This window comes from Liolophura sinensis, chromosome 6 (genome assembly GCF_032854445.1).
Source record: "Liolophura sinensis isolate JHLJ2023 chromosome 6, CUHK_Ljap_v2, whole genome shotgun sequence".
In the NCBI taxonomy this organism is placed as follows: Eukaryota; Metazoa; Mollusca; class Polyplacophora; order Chitonida; family Chitonidae; genus Liolophura; species Liolophura sinensis.
This window is the reverse complement of record NC_088300.1, coordinates 17515048-17532879: the sequence shown is the minus strand read 5'-3', so window position 1 is coordinate 17532879 and position 17832 is coordinate 17515048. Positions and strand designations below refer to the sequence as shown.

Here is a 17832-nt window from a genome sequence, read left to right as displayed (position 1 = left end):
ATTTTGAATACCGTGTATAACATATATGAAGTCGGTGAAAAGAGGTGAACAAAAAAGCAAGACACAACAATATTTAGATTCTTTACAAATTAACTTCACTTTATAGGAAAATACTGTAGTGGATAAGAATGTGTAGATTTTTCAGCGTAGTAAGAACTGTTTTTAAGTTCAGTAGCACCTTTGCATTTTCACTTTAATCTCATTGACTGGTGTGCATTTCTGACATGTTCAGTAGTCTGATAGTTTGGATAAATTATGAAATGAGTATTACTGTGGTATACATGTGAATCTAGTGTTTTTTGCCAAGCAGTGAAAAAAAAATACTAAACTTGTTTTGTTTTTATCAGGTGTATCAAGCTCAAGAAATCTACGACAATGCTTTGAGTCTTGTGAAAGGGACGCATTCAGCTGCTGTTTTAGGTAAGCTTTGGTTTTGCTTGTAACTTGAAATATTGTTATTTTGGCTCCTCAGTGTTTATTGAAGATGAAATACTGCTTCTTGTAAATTGAAGGAATGGCTTAAATCTGGTTTTCTCTACTCTGTAATGTCTATGTACATATATGTGCAGTATCACTGATATTTGTGTAAGTTAGAAACAGTATTCAGTATATATTCTATTTTGTCAATTGCAGATGTCAATAGAATTTTATTGGGAACAGAAGACGGTCTTTATGTTGCAGAGTTGAGTAAAGACAGTAAGTATTGCATTCTTGTTGATAATGTAACAGGTAAGAAAATTGATGTATAATCCGTTAGTAGGGATAAAATTAAAGAGATTTAAATTGATTGAGAACATCTTGATCATATTATTACTTCATGGCCAGCTAGGCTTCTCAGGACTCATGATGTTAACAGAACAATGTCTTGTATGTTATTTTCATTATTTTCAGCTTTTATCAGAATAGGGGATAAAAGTGAGAAGAAGCCAGTGTATCAAATTGAACTAGTCGAGGAAGAACAACTTTTGATATACCTGAGTGGTAAGTGTATGGACGGACTTTAGCCTTTTGGATGAGAAAGATAAAACTTGCGATTAATATGAAGAAGGGAAACTTTTTCTTTTCTTCAGAGATCACAGGAACGTTCAGAAACTTTGATATGTGGCATACAAACTGGCCTGGGGTGAGGTCTCAGATAACATTGTTCTTTGAATGTGATAAGTTAGTGCCCCAGCCTAGCGCCCTTGCTCATAGCTCTACTTTAGCTTATGTACCAGTATTGAAAATGATCTTGTATGTGAATTGTATGCATATTTTTGTCACAGAATGTCTTTAATTTTGTAGAACTATGTGACTACCATGAATAAAGTCTGGGAAAAGTCAATGGGTCAGTTTCCATGTGACTGGAAACAATGCTTTTTTGAATTTTTATTGTAGAAATTATGATAAACCACAATTAAAATATTGTGACGAATAGCAGAGTTTGTTGCTAGTCATAGTTCTGGTGTGACTGGGACTTCTAACATACTACATATCCACCCTGGACTATTGTATATGGCATGTTGACATTCTCTTAGAAAGATTTGTTTCGAATGTTTTTTGAAATTGTTTGATGCACTTCTGGTGCACTTCTTTATGTTGCTTTAAGCTTTTATAAATGTAGATATTTTTTCCATATAATACCTAAAATATGTATTTTGGGCCTGCAAAAAGCCTGGAAATTTGAAATTTTTGCTGTGTATGAATCCTCATGACCTTTATTTGCCTCTATTTGTTGTCCAGGGTTGGGGGGGGGGGGCAAATTTTAGGACAAGTTTGTTTGGAACAAATTGACCAAATGAACAAAAATGATTAGTGGAAGATTAATACTAATGTCTACAGGAAAACAGCGACATGTCAAACTGCTGCACAGATCAACGCTGGACGGTTACGAAGCAGAAGTGGTTAAGATACAGGAGACGAAGGGTTGCCAGTTTTTCTGTACAGGCCTAATGAGGCAGGGCTCCACAGTCGCGCTCTGTGTGGCCATCAAACGAACTGTTCAGGTGTACGAACTTAACAAAACACGACAGCGACACAGAAAGGTCAAAGATATTCAGGTGCCGGGTACCGTGCAGTTTATAGAAATGATCAATGAGAGACTGTGTGTTGGGTATCCTTCCTGTTTTGCAGTCTACAGCGTTCAAGGGGATGGAGCACCTATCTGTAAGTAGTGTGGGACATTTGTCAGGAGGTAGTCCCTATTTAACAAACAATCCTTTATTCACTGTTACTGCTGGTCCGGTAGTGTTATTGTTATAAAACTGTTGCAATATGTTGTTACTGTGACTTGAGCAGTTGTTGCTTTTCATGCAACAACTGCTTATTGTCCGACTTGGATTAAATGGTATGTGCAGATTAATTAGAGAACCCTCCGATGAAGTTTGAAAAGCAGCAAACTCCATGCGTAAAGTCTGAGTATTTGCTTGTTATGTGTTATTTGAATGTTTTGTTTTATATCCAACAAATGTTCCGTGATATTGTGCCGTTTTTCAGCACTGGTGAATACAGAGGAACATAGCCTCCAGTTCTTGTTACAATCCCCAATAGATGCTATGATGGCCATAGAAATACAGCCCAATAAAGAGTACTTGTTGGTGTTCAATGGTGAGTGCAGGGAAATCCTTTGGGCTGCCTTATTCTGTGTGTAAATTAAACTTTGTGGATAAAATTATTGGAAGTCCGCTTTAGTCATTGGTTTGTAAATGTTCACCTCATCTTGTTTTTTATTAGTTAACTTCTAGCCCACTGTGAACTGCACTTCGTAAATTTGTTAAGCTGTAATTTATGAATGAGTTGACCTATACTGTTGTTATCAGTTCACCTGTGCTTTTAAATCGGTTTCTGTGTGCCATATCAGTTCACCTGTGCTGCATGTGCTGATCAGTTCACCATTACTATATAAATCAATTTACCTGTACTGAAGTAATCAATTTCCCTGTGCTGTGTTTACAAGAGTGTGGTATTGAGATGATAATTATTATAATAATATAATATAATTATTTATTTTATTGTTGATTTACGCCATATTCAAAGAGTGAGTCACTAATATGACGCTGGCCAGCCCAAATGGTGGGAGGAAACTTGGGGAAAACCCAGACCATCTGTGAGTTGTGAGCTGACCTACAGTGAACTACTGTGTTTACCTGTACTGTGGTATTGAGTAATGTGATTCTCTCTGTTGTAGCACTGGCCCTGTATGTGGACAGTAGTGGCAAACCCAGCCGTCTCCAGGAAATCATGTGGCCAGCTCCACCTCTTCATATCAGTAAGATCCAATTTCAAAATTTCCATCAAATTTATTTCATTAACAAAATATGTTAAAAGACATCCTGCATTTAAAACAAAATCTGAAAATATTGATTTGTGTTTTGCATTTTGAGACGTAATCTATGCATACAGCTCCTGGTGTATTAAAGTAAAAGAAAGCTTAAATATGAAATAAGGTTCATGATACAGACAATTGAGAACTTGAGGACTATGTGTAAAAATACTTTTATGTATTTATTTAGATATTCTAAAGAGTGTTTAAAGGCATTCAAATATTTGAAAACTGTGGGCTTTATGAACCATACTGACGGTATCTAGTAACCCATTTTTTTTCCTGATGTTCACCAGAAGGAATTTTTGAGAACATTATTTCAGTTGTCTTTCACTTATAGGTAAAAAGATTTATTCCAACATTCATTGTTGTGATAGAGTTGAAAAAAATTTCCTGTGATGTCAGAGTTCCCAACCTGTGATAGTGTGGTCCTTAAAGTCCATTGAAATGTTCAAGTGTCTTTAACTCTTTTCCACAAAAATGTAAAAAAAATATATAAAAGCATAGTAATGTATAGTTTTAAGTGGTCTGTTCAGTGATACCTACTTTGAATTTTAGAGTTCTTTTCCTTTAAAACCAGTTAAAACCACTGTTTCTCAAAGGTGTCCCTAGTTTATGTCTAAGCTTATTGTCACTGTTTGCATATCTTCACACTGTCTTAAGCATAGGGGTACTCAGTGCTTGGTTAACAAGTAAGATGTTACCCTACAATCTGCACCATCACCCACCCTTAAGTTCTGTAATCTATATTTTGAATAAAAGGGGTTTTAGTTAGGAGTAATGTTACTCAGCTTTACAAAGCCACTCTCTTAAAATGAGACATACCTTTTGGTCTGACAATTTGTCTGTGTCTCTTCAGGTTATTCGCATCCCTACCTCTGCTGCCATACAGAAAATGCTGTGTTTGTGTTTGATGTGGAGTACACAGACTGGGTGCAGACCCTCTGTCTCAGAAAGGTAAGGCTCATTTATAGCTGCTCTCTCATCCAGTATCCATGTTGCATTGGTCGGCTAATTTCATGTACTTTCCCTCTGCAGTATAGTTGCAGAAAAGTCATAAAAGACAGCTTTGAAATGGGAACACATTTGGTAATACGTTGGACCAAGTTCAAGCCTGCTGAATTAGTCTTTGCAGGATTTAATTTGTGACTAGCTGATACGCACTATGATACCTCATCCACGGGAATACATGTATGCTTTTAACCTGTCTAATGTAAACGACAATTAAGGTATGTGAACCATATGTAGCTGTAGGTTACACGGGCCATTTTCACAGAACCATTTCTGACTTATATTAAAATTTAAAGTTTAATTTTAGAGCCTATCCTTAAAATGAAAATTTTGACAGCCTCAAATGTTATCCAGATTTCAACATCAAGTTGACCAGAAACTGAGCATCGTGATGAGGATTTACATTTTGACATAAGTCAAAAATGGATCCATGGAATTAACCCTGGAAGACTTCTGGTTGATTCTGATTCTCATCTTTCAAATGTACTTATGTGTGGCCTTTTTTGCTATAATGTGTTTGCACTTGCAGACTAAGCCATTGTGTAAGGATGGTTCCCTTAATCTATGCATCACCCCAGACACCCAGCACATTGTCTACTTTAGGAACATTCAGGAAGGTAAGTACTGTAGGCGTCATCAAAGCCTCATTTAACATATCATGTGTATTGATTAGTCATAGCATCTGGGTAAATATTGGTAACGGAAATGTCCGGGCCCTCACTGTCCAGCTCCCCCTCACTGTCTAATAAAGCGCAATGCCGGGAAAAACCTACTTTATGAAGGCGTTTAAGACCTATGAGTTCTGAAGCAGTAATTTATTGGCAGTATCAAGATGTTATTGTATATTGTATGGTAGAACCTGAAATATCTACACAAATATTTGAGGATGAATGTGAGATATCTGGTTTAAACAAATGCCCCAATAGAGTATTATGACATGATAATTTGTTTTCTGCATGCACCCACTTCAAACCCAAAGAAAGACGAGAAGTTCTTACATAAACCAGATAATTCAGACCAAATGCTTTATTATTGGGCAGTGAAACATGTTGTAAAGTAGCAGGCATGGCATTGTAAAGTTGCTTAGTGTGGTTCATTTCCTTTTCACAGCTCAGGAGAGGTTAGTGGTCCCTGATTTCATTAGGGGACGAGGCATCAATAGGAGTAAGAGGAGATTTTCATTTAAAACGCGTGAAGAAGAGCGAGCAGCAAAGGGGTAAGTGTGCCTGTCTGTAGGGTCAGTGATGAGGCCCTGCACTTGTAACTCTCTCCCAGGTCACCCAGTGAAATGTGCGCTTTGTGAAATACTGTGTAACCTTTCTGTAACTATAATCAGATGTTAATCTGATCTGAATTACTGCCTGTAAAAGTAATGTAAATCTTCAAGTTGAGAATGACTTGCACTGATGGCAATTGCTGTTTTTTATTTTATTTTATTTATTTATTTTTTTGGGGGGGGGGGAATTTTTTGAAAACATTTGCTTGTTGATGAAAGAAATCAGCGATATAGGTGTACCACTTTATTTAAAAGCTGTTGACTCTGGATGTCAGATTGGATTTCCAAGTTATTCCATTACAAGGCAGTGTACTTTGTTGTAATAAAGTCCAAAATCTATTTCCTCACTTCCCAGTTACAGCAAGGTTACAGCATGTTTGACATGCTTGGTAATTATTGTTATGTCATCTCTTTGCTAAAAGTTATGTTTGAATATCCCTGTCCTGTTATTTGAGTAAAGAAGAAAGTAAGGTCTCTCTTGATCCAACCAGGAAGTGTCATGTACCACACAAGACATTGGCTGCTTTGTCAGATGTCCTGTATGTCGTTTGTACAGCTGTCTGAAGGTTTGAATAACAAGTAGTTCTATAGTCCTGTTAATCAGAAGGACTAACAAAGTCTTTATCAGTCAGCTGTAGAATTATTTTCTGACACTTGAAGTGAATTATAGGAGACTTTACGATTCTTAATTGTGTTGATTTGCAGTATATTCCTTTAATATGGCAGCTAGAAAGAAAGTGGGATAATTGTTAGAACTGGTAAAAGCTATTCTGTCTTCCTAGCAGAAAAGGGAGGAAAGTTAATGAATAGAAGAGAGTAGAATAATTATTAGAACTGGTTAAAGCTATTCTGTCTTCCTCGTGGAAAAGGGAGGAAAGTTAATGAGTAGAAGAAAGTGGGATAATTTTTAAAACTTTTATAATTTTTGGAACACAGGGCAGTTTCATGAAAGCGTTCTTACATGTAGTGTTAGGTAGCCCTTGGCTAAGTGCACTTTATATCTCTATAACATACATTGCCATGGCAGTTAAGGGCTTTCTTAATAAAGTGCGCTTCATGAAACTGGCCTGTTACCTGTATTTCATTCTTTCTGCCATACCCAACTGCTATCCTTTCTTCAGTCTCTATTTTGATTGACGATTTTGTACCTGAAATTTCTCCTTTTTACTCCCATGATTTTTCTTGAAATCAGACGTAGAGGTTTTTGGGGAACTTAGTGGTCACACGAGAGGTAGAGTGTACAGTTACAAAACTTTGTATAAGCTAGACATGGGTCTCCAACATGTGTTGACGACAACACTCGTCTTTTGGGGGCAATAAAAATGAATACTGGCCGATGTCGTCATGTAAAACCTTGCATTGTCTTTTTCATGGTGTTCATCTCCCCCTGATTCACATTACTCTGACTATTGCTGTAAAAAGACAAAGAATGTGTCACATTTTTAATAACAGGTGTTGAACGTTTCAGTATATCTTAGTTAACATTTCATTTATTTGCCTGAATTGGTATGGATGCCAGTAGTGTGATTTGTTCACAAAAACCCAAGGAGATGCACCAGTGCAAAAGGAGATGCAAAATGGAATAGACAGATGTTCTTTTAAGGTTCTTCAAGTGAATTGCAAAATGTGGCATGATAACACGACAGTTTGGCTGTTTGTCAAATGGGTGGCTGTATGACATGCTGTGTTGTAAGACTAAACCATGACTTTTCCAGCCAAGGAGATGTTTGGATTGTTTAATATAGCGCTGCTAAAGGCTTTGAATGAAGAAAAATCAAGCGGAATGCATCTAAACAAAATACTGCAACACTACAAGCTCTGTGTACATTCAGTTCTTAATCATTCATTTTTAATGCCACCACAGTGGTTTCATTGTTAATTTTCTGAAAACAGAAAATAAATTCAGAAAACAATATGATGTCTAGAATTAGTGTATGGGTTTACACTCATAATACTTCTGTTGTGAAGTAGGCTATAATGAATGATCTGAACTGAGTAACCTCCCCCTTGTTTGTAATGCCTGTATTCCTGTCCTGCTACCTAAAGCTGTTCTATAGTCTGTTCATGACTGAACAGTGTTGTGGCAGTGTTGTCTGTATCCCTGAACATATTCCTTTCCCTGATTTTTGGGTTGGCTTCGATGTAATAATCTACAGTTACCATTATACATGTACAGGTACTACTTCAGGGCTCCCAAGATTAAAATGGTGTTTATAAAGATATGGACATGTAAATGAAGAGTTTACTGATCTAAACTTTCTCACTTCATTCTCTAAAGTGACCTATGTGAGGGGAATCGTTAGGATTAGAACAAAATCCACTTGTATCCACCTGTCATAGGCTCTTATATCTAATAAATTTGCAATATGTAATGAAATGTAATAGTCTTGGATAATCTTCATGAAAGTAATACAACATAATACTAATTTTGTGGGGAGAGGTATTATTCAATATGGATATATGGAGATAAAGAAAGAGGAATTTTCGTGTGGTAAACTATATTCTGTATTGATGCAGAACATCTACAGGTTAGCTGAACAGATTCAGGTGACATACAGAACAGTTGTCAGTAGAGTTCACTGCTGGGCCTATAAAGCTTGTGAGATATTTGTGGTAGAGGGCAGGGGTACAGTGAAGATGTTGACTTGGTGTTTTGTGTTATCAGGCCAGAGCGGCGAAGCCGGGATATCTCAAAACCTCTCAACTTCAGCCACGTGGCTCACATGGGCCCCGAACAAGTAATTGTGACAGGCAGCCAGTAAGCATTTCCTCTACTCCGCTTCTGTTCTCTGGGTCAGCCAGGACAGGTGTGGGTGGGCTAGTGCCATAGGGCACTGACCTGGGTGGTAGTGCTAGTACTTTATCAAGTCACACAGTTCACTGCATGCTTGGTATTTGGACATGCATCTTTTACCACACTCAGAGTCTCATATTGGCATGTAGGCTATATCTAACAACACCAACACCAATGTTCTTCCCTGTCTGAGCTTGCCTTGCTTATCTCCCTTTAGTAGTGTGTCAATTTTTAAAACCATTTCTAGAGGTGATTTTAGTGGGATATGGCTGAAAAAGTGTATTGTAATGCTCCTGCTAACAGATGAACAAGGCTCCGGTTTACAAAGAACTTGCTAATATTTGTCAAACTTAATATCAGAGCTTGTTGCACAGTAAAACCTATGTATGTTGACACTCGGGTAAGCATGCCAGAGCAGTGTGTTACGTTACTATGGGGCAGGTAGTGTGACAGGCTCTGGCAATACACAGGTTGCGATAGCTCTAAAAACAGACAGCTTTATTTGGATTTGTGCTGAAATTAACCATAGAGACAATGTGCTTACTTTTTCACTGGTAGGTTTTTATGAGTGATGCATATGCAGTCATGTTGTTTTTTGCTGCATTTGCAGATGGTTGTCTTACAGACATGGATTGTCTTAGAGACATGGATTGGTCCACGTACATGTAATGCACATCAGTCAGTGCACATAATGCACAAGTAGATTGGAGCCTTTGTTTGTTGCTGTTACATTGAATATGTAGATTAGCTTGCTGCTGAATGTATAAGTAGAAGTGAGTTGCTTATATCTGCATTATAATTTATTTTCTATCCAACAGAAATGTAAAATGTTTCTGCACTGATATATATATATATATATATATATTATAATTATATAAGTCAGTAGTTTAGTTGCTTCTGTAACTGGTTTAGGTATGTCTGTGGGTGAAGGTATTTCTTTAGCTCCCTGTGTCACATTGATAGAACTGAATGGTTTAATTACATACGTGTATGTAGCATTTCTTTGTATTTTAGTTTGTCACATAGAAAGGTCTTCTATTTATAATGGTTGTGGGCTTCTTCCTAAGTTGCATGATCTGCCAGTATATAACACTTCCTATCAACTTCCCTGTTTTCTCTATGAAGAACTTAAATTCATCATCTATCTTCCTTGCATTCTGCTACGTAATAATTATTTAAGTTAGAGAAACTTTGCTTTGTGCCTTTTGAGTTTTACCCTCTCAATTTTTCCCTATGTATCATTGTCAATGATTTTTTGCTGATTAAGTTCTCTTGTCCTTGTCATAACAACTTGTTAAAACAATTCTGTTGAACTGTTTAGCTTAAAGTGAGCCAATAACATCTGCTTAAGTGTGGCTGATGTGATCTGCCCTGCTCTGATTGATCAGCCAACCCTATTAACATGGACATTTTTCTATCTGAATCCCATATATGTTAACATACTTTACTGTGGTCAATTTTCAGAAGTGATAAACGGTCAAAATTCATCTCTACACCAATGAACTTCAGTCATATTGCCCACATGGGCCCTGATCAGGGCATGCAAGTGCTCATAGATCTACCCAAGGTTAGTGATACACCAGACAGGTGAGGGTTGGGAGGGAAGGTGAGTTGAGGCTTCCTGGAGGATATTGTCAACATGCCTGGTCTAGGGGTTGAATAGCCACCTCAGTCATGGCAGTCATGTTTTCTTTGTTTTTGGCAAAAATTAGATAAGAACTGCCTACCCCTGCTAAAATCAAAGTGTTACAGTAGTTTGGTAACTGAGGTGAGATAAAATAAAGAACTTAATATAAAAATTACACATATTATTAAAAACTAGATTGAACTTTGTTCTGAATTGAAGAATGATTAAAGGTGAAGAGACTCAGGTAAGTTATTAAATCTGATGATAAACGTTATGTAAGAAGGCAATGCCAAATGGACACACCTGCTAGTCATCCTGTCTAAATGTCGCATGACCCTGTTTTAGTGATGCAGCTGTTGTTTGTGTTGTGTACAGTCAGGCGGAGCCCCTTCAGAGGGTGACAAGATTCAGCAGAGGGTGAAGAGTCTGTTCCAGCCTAACATGAAGTCACTACAAGAGGCCCAGTTACGAGGAGCCCGGCCGGCAAGCACAGCACCACAGTTTAATGGTAAGGCACAGTCTGGGGAATGTAAAATGTCAACTTGTCATGCTACTGTATCACACTTCAGTGGTTAGGTTGTAAATGGCAAATTGTGTGTGTGTGTTGGAGGGAAGATTGTTGGGCAGGGCCTCAGTAATGGTAAAACAGTCAGTGGTAAAGACACCAATTTTTCATTGTATAGTACCGTATTGGTGAGGTAATAGATAGTACTGGTCATGGCACTATATGTGCACCCCAGATTGATGAGCCTGTAGCTGGTAATGGTAAATTCAGCAAAATGTTACCGTACTACACAAGTCAAAATAATTAATATTAATGGTCCTCCACCAAATGAGATGATAAATGAACATATATATACATTTCAGGTAGTGCAGGTGTGCGACGGGACTCTCCTAGTGGGAGTGGGGGTAGTGGGGGCAGCCCTCGCATGATGCCCTCAGGGGTCTCTGCCTCCCCAGCGGACATCTCAGGGTCATCACAGGAACATGCTGGCTCAGGCGATGCTGGTGCTATCTTTGAGGTAAGGCTGGGTTTGCACACAGGAATGTCACACAGAAGGGAGGGTAAATACTGGTTCTATAGGGAAGTCACTGATATTCATCTGTCACAGAAAAGAGGCTAAATTGCTGTACATTTAACACACAAGGGAAGGTGGACACTGAGCCATAGGAAAGCCACTGATGTTCATCTATTACGTAAGAGAGGGTAGATTACTGTCCCTGTTGAAAAATAATTTATGTACATTTAATACAGAAGGGAGGGTAAATACTGGTCATGTAGAAGAGTGATTAATGGGGACTACAGATAAGAGGTAAATTACTGTTTCTGTAAGAAATTGAGCTATATATGTTCAATGCAGAGAGTTGTAAATACAGGCTCTGTAGGAAATTAACTCTTGTATATGTATTAAAGAATGGAGGGTGGTAAATTACTTACCCTGTAGAAATGTGACTGTTAACCATTTAACACCAGTGGTGTTAAATTTCTGGCCCTGTAGAAAAGTCATCAATGTAGCATGGTGGGGATCTGTAACTAATAAAAGCATATGTTTTGAATAACATAGTGTGAAAGAGCATGACAGGTCATGCAGCAGAATAGGAGACGTCGTTTGAGGTAAGGAATAAGGCTTCATTAAATACCCTTAGTCATGGAATTGTTTGCCTTAAAGGCTCACAGTTGGACGCACTAGTTACTTTTTTTTTTTTTTTCATGTATCGGGAGCTTTCTTAGGGTTGTTCACATCAACTACACACAATTGCTAATACAGCTGTACTCCTTAGGATTTGGGTTGTTTTCATGAAGGATTTCAGATTTTCATACTCATACTAGTGAATGTAATGTGCTGATACATAAAGTGGATTATCTGTCTGTGTAAATGAGCTCCCTCGCAGTGATTGTGTGGTTCGTCAGCACTGGTCAAGTTTGAGCACTGTAATATCTGTAACCTCTTATTCAGCCTCGTCACATGCTGGCATGACTAGGTAGTCTCCCCTGAGTCCCTGTTCAACCATGCTTCTGTGTATGTCAGGTTTGATGAATGATGCCAGCTGTCAGGTCTTGGCTAATTCTAAATCACTCACTCAATCTCAGCCACAAGCACTGGACAGGTCGTAAGCTTTCTATGCTAAGTACATGTCTGTCAATGGTATGATCTTGCTTAGTGCTCATCTTTCCCTAAGGTCTGCATATGCCTGTAGGTTTGGTTTGACAGAACACATTCGCTAGAAAAATATCATTGCACATTCTTCTGTCCGGCAATCACATTTCACTCGATGTAGCCCTAGGCCTAATTAGATATGAAGATGTTTTAGATTGCAACATATATTTTCTATTCACTTGGCCTCAAAAACCAGTCAGTGTCTGTTCCCCAGAGGCTTAATGAAACATAAAACATAAATATTGTAAGCATAGCTGTTTGATATGTGCCTGGAGCAATAGTCAGCTCAGGTGATTCTAGCTGCCATGAAGATGGTATACGACAGTAGTGCTTGTAGTTTGCTGCACTAGTGCCATGTACTGTAGTGCCACCAGAACTAACTCAGGCCATGCACCACAGCTGCTACCCCAGTGAGGGCCCTGACATTGTCAGGCTATTGAGGATGTGCAGGGCTCTTATGTTTTTGTCGTTTCCATCCTTCAGTCGAGCGTGTGACGAGCAGAGGGGGAAGTAGGACGGTAGGCGAGCCCAGCAGGTGCCTCTCTGTCGGGAGGCGAGTGAGAGGGCAGGGTCACACCACGACTGACAGCTGTAACATGAGGCGTCCTCTCTATAGAACTCCCCACTCCTCCTCATCCTTGGTTGTGTGACTTTCTGTTTTGCCAGATCTCGAGCAGCAGCCGAGAGCCCGGCGGTGGCCACGCCCTTACTGAGACTGACTACAGCTCTGTGCACACCTATGAGACCTGCTGGCAGGAGTAGACATGCCAGGGTACCGGCTCTAGCCCTGCATGACAAACCCTCTTGCCCCTCCCTAAATCTCACCCAGAGTCTGCCCTAACCACACCCAGCATGCAGCACCAGCTTCAAGCTTTCACCTCTCAGCATTTTACCTGACAATAAATAAGAAGTCATTTGAAATGAAAATCACTCTTTGACATTTTCTTACACCAAGACATCTGCAAGTCAAGGCTATATTTACTCAGATTGAAACGGTGTGGTTTTTGTGTGTGAGAGATACACTAATTCATCTGTCACCCTTTGAAAACTTGAAAAAATATCAAGGTCTGTTTTTTGTAATAGGTACACCTGATAGATCTCAGCATCCAAATTATTGACATTTCTTGCTCTAAAATTTTGAACATTTAATTCTAAATGTTAAATATCAGGCCCCAGAATAACGAAGCAGTCTTAAGTCTGACTTTGTCTTGACTTCAAAAGAGTTTACCACGCTAAACTTGTGACTTAGGAATTTAGTTTTGACACTATGAGTTATTTTTGGCTTTCAAGTATATGTTCAGGAATAATACCTCAAGTCAGGACTAGGTCTGTAGTAAGTTTATGGCACCTTTTGTGGTGCGGGAGCCTGAAGCACACTAGATGTACAAAAGTTAAAACTCAACAGAACTATTGTGAACAAAGAAAAAGTGAAGATGTGTGTGTGTGGAGACTAGTGGTTATGGCTGCCTCTCTGTGAGCTGATAGCATGCCCATCACCTCATCCCAGCTGACAGTCTGTGTAGCCTCCCATCTAGCTGTTGTAATCTGTTGTACAGGATGCCGGTGTATAAACACCACGTATCCATGGAATCAGTAACTCTCGGCATTTATAATAATGTCCTTCATAGTGTGGTATTCTCTCCTACATGTAGCTGCAGTATTAAAGTGTTAGTTATAGATTTCTTTTTCTTTGCTTCCAGTCAATAAATGTGGAGATTTCGCTGGTATAAAGATTTAGTTTGTAGCGATTCAAGTGTTGGTGTTTATGATGTGCTGGATAACGTCTTGGTTCTCCTAACAGTAATGTGTAATGTTGTTGTTGTTGTTGTTAAAAACCTTTCCTTTCTTCCAGATCCTGCTTTTGTTTTCATCACAGCTACCATTTTCCATGCAGAATGTGTTTTGTTTTCCCTTATGATGATTTCCTGGCATGTAGCCTGTCACTCATCGTCAGCCTGTTGTCACTTCATTCATTATTTCTAACTACATTTACTTTGTTACATTTCATCTAAAGGGAAAAAAAAATTGGAATTCATTGGTTCATATTTCATCAGCATGTCTACTAAACCTTTTATGAATTTTAAATTATGGCAGTGTCAATTTTTATATTAGATGTCAAGATACATGTATAGATTTTTTTTTCTTTCTTTCAGATATTCAAATTTAAAAATAATTGAATCTTGTTTCTTTTTAATGGCAGGATGCCTTGGAAACTGGCAATTGGCGACTGTCCTTAGCTTCCAATACAAGCAGCAATCCCAGCAGCCCGCCTGGCTCAAACCGCCACAGTTTGGTGGACGATCGTGATCAGGGGCAGGACAGCTCTGGAAGCGAATGGTCTCGCCTGTAATCATACAATAAACATATCTTCCTGGGTTATCTCCCCTGTCCTACAGAGGGCTGTCTCTAGTGACCACCAGGCGCATGAAGGCTTAGCGGACAGATCCTGAGATCAATAAAGGCACATTTTAGGCAGCAGCCCTTGACTTTCCCTCCCTTGTCCTATCAGGACCTGCCCTGAAGGGCTCCTTCCCCACCTGCCCATGTGTTCCCTCCCCGTCTACCCCACCAGTCATGGCTGTATCATTACCCCCATGTGTTCTGACTGGGTTTGCCAGTGTTGTCTTCCTGTTCTGAGGATGCTTCCACAGAGTTATATCCCCTGATGACGAGGACAATCTGTACAGAGGTTCCCATAGTGAAGGGTTCAGTCACCTGTCAACTTTCACAGACCCGAGGATTCTGTCTGGCCTGGTACATCATAATTATGGGGTGATATTACTGCTATATGTGTATGATATAGACACGTGTCAACGTGAGCTGTACTGAAGCCTAGTAAGGGGCGCACAGCTCTCTGCATGTATGTAATGTATATGAGAAATCGCCTCACTACCGAGCCTGCCCCATGCCAGTAGCAGCTGTGTCCTGTACAGTCTTTGTACATACAACTTTTCTATCTGTGCACATAACTGTTAACTGTACCACCGCTTTTGTACCTAGTGTTGATATATAACCTTTTCATGCCACATTAAATTGTAATTATTAATATTATGAAAAGTAATATTATTATTATTATTATTATTATTGGTGACATTTGTATTATACTACTTACATTATCATAATGAAGCAGTGTAGAGATGGTCAAAGTTAGGCCAGGATATTGTCCATGGGCATACACCGTCTCACTCTGCACCCACCACATGTACAATAACTTTGTATAGTGACTATCTTAGCCAGTATATTGTATAATACGCAGGTATGCAGTGTTCTGTGCAGTAAACTAACGTGTTGGAGAGAATGTACACCTATGGCCAGTTAAGCCAAATGTCTCCTGACAAGATCCTTTTGACTCCTGATGCTGACCAAGCTGAGGGCTTGTCTTCATCCATCCTCCCAAATGTGTTACAGAATTATGAATATCATACATCACTCTCCACATGTCTTCTGTTTTTAGATGGGTTGGTATTGGTTTGCTGCTTTTAACTCTCTTCATTTTGGATCTGTCTGTTAAGAATTGATCTCCACTAATTTTGCAAACATTCGGTCTGCTGCATCACTGCTGGGGGTACATTCCAAACCTGTGCTGTTCAACGGTGGAATGAGCTAATTACACTTGAACACTTCTGGTGGCGCAAACATTTTGACGACACAGCTTCAGTGGCCAAGCAGTGTATAATTTTTATAATTTTTTTTTTTTAGATATATCGATTCTCAGAAATTCTATAAACTAACCCTCAATATGAATCTTATATTTTCTCCTCCAAGCAATCGTGCAATTCACCTGTAAACTAAGTAATTATTAAACAGTAGTGCGACTGGCTGTATCCTGCTCAGACGTCAATTGTACTTGTAACTGTATATTCAGTGATACTCATACCTTACAGCTGTGTAGGCTCTGTCACTTCTCCAGTAATTATGCTGGGTTCAGTTGGAGCATTCCCCCCTATGACATAGCACTTTTGTAGCCACCAGTCTTTTTCTGCAGGTATATTCCGTACAATGATACGTTATCAAACTAGCCAATTGTATTTTATATATTACAGTACTTATCAAAAACTAACAGCGGTGAAGTCACATATGCAGAAAGCTATATATATATTGATGTCGACGCATCTTGTAACGGGTGATAAATTTGTTATTAGTAAACCTATGCTTGCTACTGAGTGTGATAGTTTTTCTGAATGCTCTGTGGCTTGATAACTAAAATGTGTATAATTTTCTGGCAACCAGTTTTGAGTAACAAGAACATGTATCTGTGAAGAAAATGTTTGCAACCACTGCCATGACTTGCCAGTGCTTTATGGAAGAGACCATGAGGATAAATTTGTCAAGTGTGAGTATGTGCCTTGTTAAGACGGCTAGTCCAGTGGCATCACCATCCTGCTGAAGGCCATTTAGTTTTTTAACACAGCTAGTGGGATAGGCCTTTGGGTGTGATGATGAATTTCGTTCCATATCCAATCAATCCAGTATACCTACCTGTAGTTAATTTGCTTTGTATGTGAGCACAAAGAATCGTTTGCTAGTAATCAGAATTGTATAGGTATTGCTTTCCTTTCTGGGCTTGGTGCCTGAGTAAATTCATCTTTCTGTTGGTTACATGCATTTGATACAAACTTAATTAATATCAGATTTTAGCGGTCCGTTTAGATCATTTCACAGGATTACAATTAGATGGCTGAGTACAGATCATTTTGAACATCAATGATATGCTATCTGACAAATATGCAAATTGCTGAGGTGCTGATTTTATATTTATGCACCTTTTAATGGAAATGTTTTCATGTGGTTTTATGATATTAAACGCTGAGTGTGTGTGAACCTACGTGTAGACATCAAAGCATCAGATGTTGAAATTTTTCTGTAGTAGTTAAGGAGTCCAATGGCAGACCTGTGTCGCCAAGTGTATATCTGTCCAATTATTCCCATTCAAACGTTGCCTGAATGACAACTCGCAGTTTGCAGTGCCATACTGCGGACAAGCTTTTACCTTGCACATCATTGGAAAGCAAACAAGGGATGTACGCATTTTACAAGTCTTTACATCTCACAAGTCTTTACATCTCACATTCAACATTTCTTTTAAAGATCTTGTGCCTGCCTGCAGTGTTTTAGGTTTCACTCTGGCGACAGCCCAATGTAATCCTCATATTAGCACTCATCTTTCTGTCATTCTTAACCTATAGCTTAGCTTCCTTCTCCACCTCGCCTACTCGATCATATTATAATAGTGTATGGAAGGGTGAAATGTTGTGTCAGACCTGCTCTCCTCTCCTCTCATTCAAACATCCAAATAAACTGGTAATAATACAATAGCAAACTTGTTTTTTGTCTTATGTCCCGTCTTAAACCATTTAATTCCAGAAAGCCAGTGCAGGCTCTTGATCAACGTCAACACATGTTACACATGTTAAAGGTGTTGCCATTTGAATGGTGTTTTACGCCACACTCAAGAATATTTCACTTATAAGACAGCAGCAAGCATTATGGTGAGAGGAATCTTGATCCATACCTTTGAGGAATACAGCCTTGGTCAAGGATGGAAAGTGCCATGTGACCTTTCTTGGCACTGTTGTATACATGAAAAACCATGTAGCTGATCTATGAGCCAAGTGGCATACAGGAAATGACATGTCAGTGATGACCTGTCTTGCGATTTGGTTG

General features: G+C 38.9%; 1 protein-coding gene across 6 annotated transcripts in view; it reads left to right on the top strand.

Moving 5' to 3' along the window:
* The window catches only part of LOC135468624 (serine/threonine-protein kinase MRCK alpha-like), a 56208-nt gene extending 38728 nt beyond the window's left edge, over positions 1-17480 (top strand). The window contains exons 29-43 of one of the 6 annotated variants that reach the window (XM_064746981.1): positions 348-420; positions 634-696; positions 892-981; positions 1822-2145; positions 2476-2586; positions 3167-3247; positions 4161-4258; positions 4842-4929; positions 5423-5528; positions 8254-8346; positions 9847-9949; positions 10385-10517; positions 10877-11031; positions 12835-12940; positions 14369-14501. In XM_064746981.1, coding sequence (XP_064603051.1) covers positions 348-420; positions 634-696; positions 892-981; positions 1822-2145; positions 2476-2586; positions 3167-3247; positions 4161-4258; positions 4842-4929; positions 5423-5528; positions 8254-8346; positions 9847-9949; positions 10385-10517; positions 10877-11031; positions 12835-12930 — 1614 coding nt within the window. In that variant the 3' untranslated portion in view covers positions 12931-12940; positions 14369-14501. Of the gene's footprint in view, positions 1-347; positions 421-633; positions 697-891; positions 982-1821; positions 2146-2475; positions 2587-3166; positions 3248-4160; positions 4259-4841; positions 4930-5422; positions 5529-8253; positions 8347-9846; positions 9950-10384; positions 10518-10876; positions 11032-11574; positions 12941-14368 lie in introns of those variants that run through there. The other 5 variants (XM_064746985.1, XM_064746980.1, XM_064746986.1 and 2 more) reach the window with 5 other exon arrangements.
* The last annotated feature ends 352 nt before the right edge of the window (positions 17481-17832 follow it).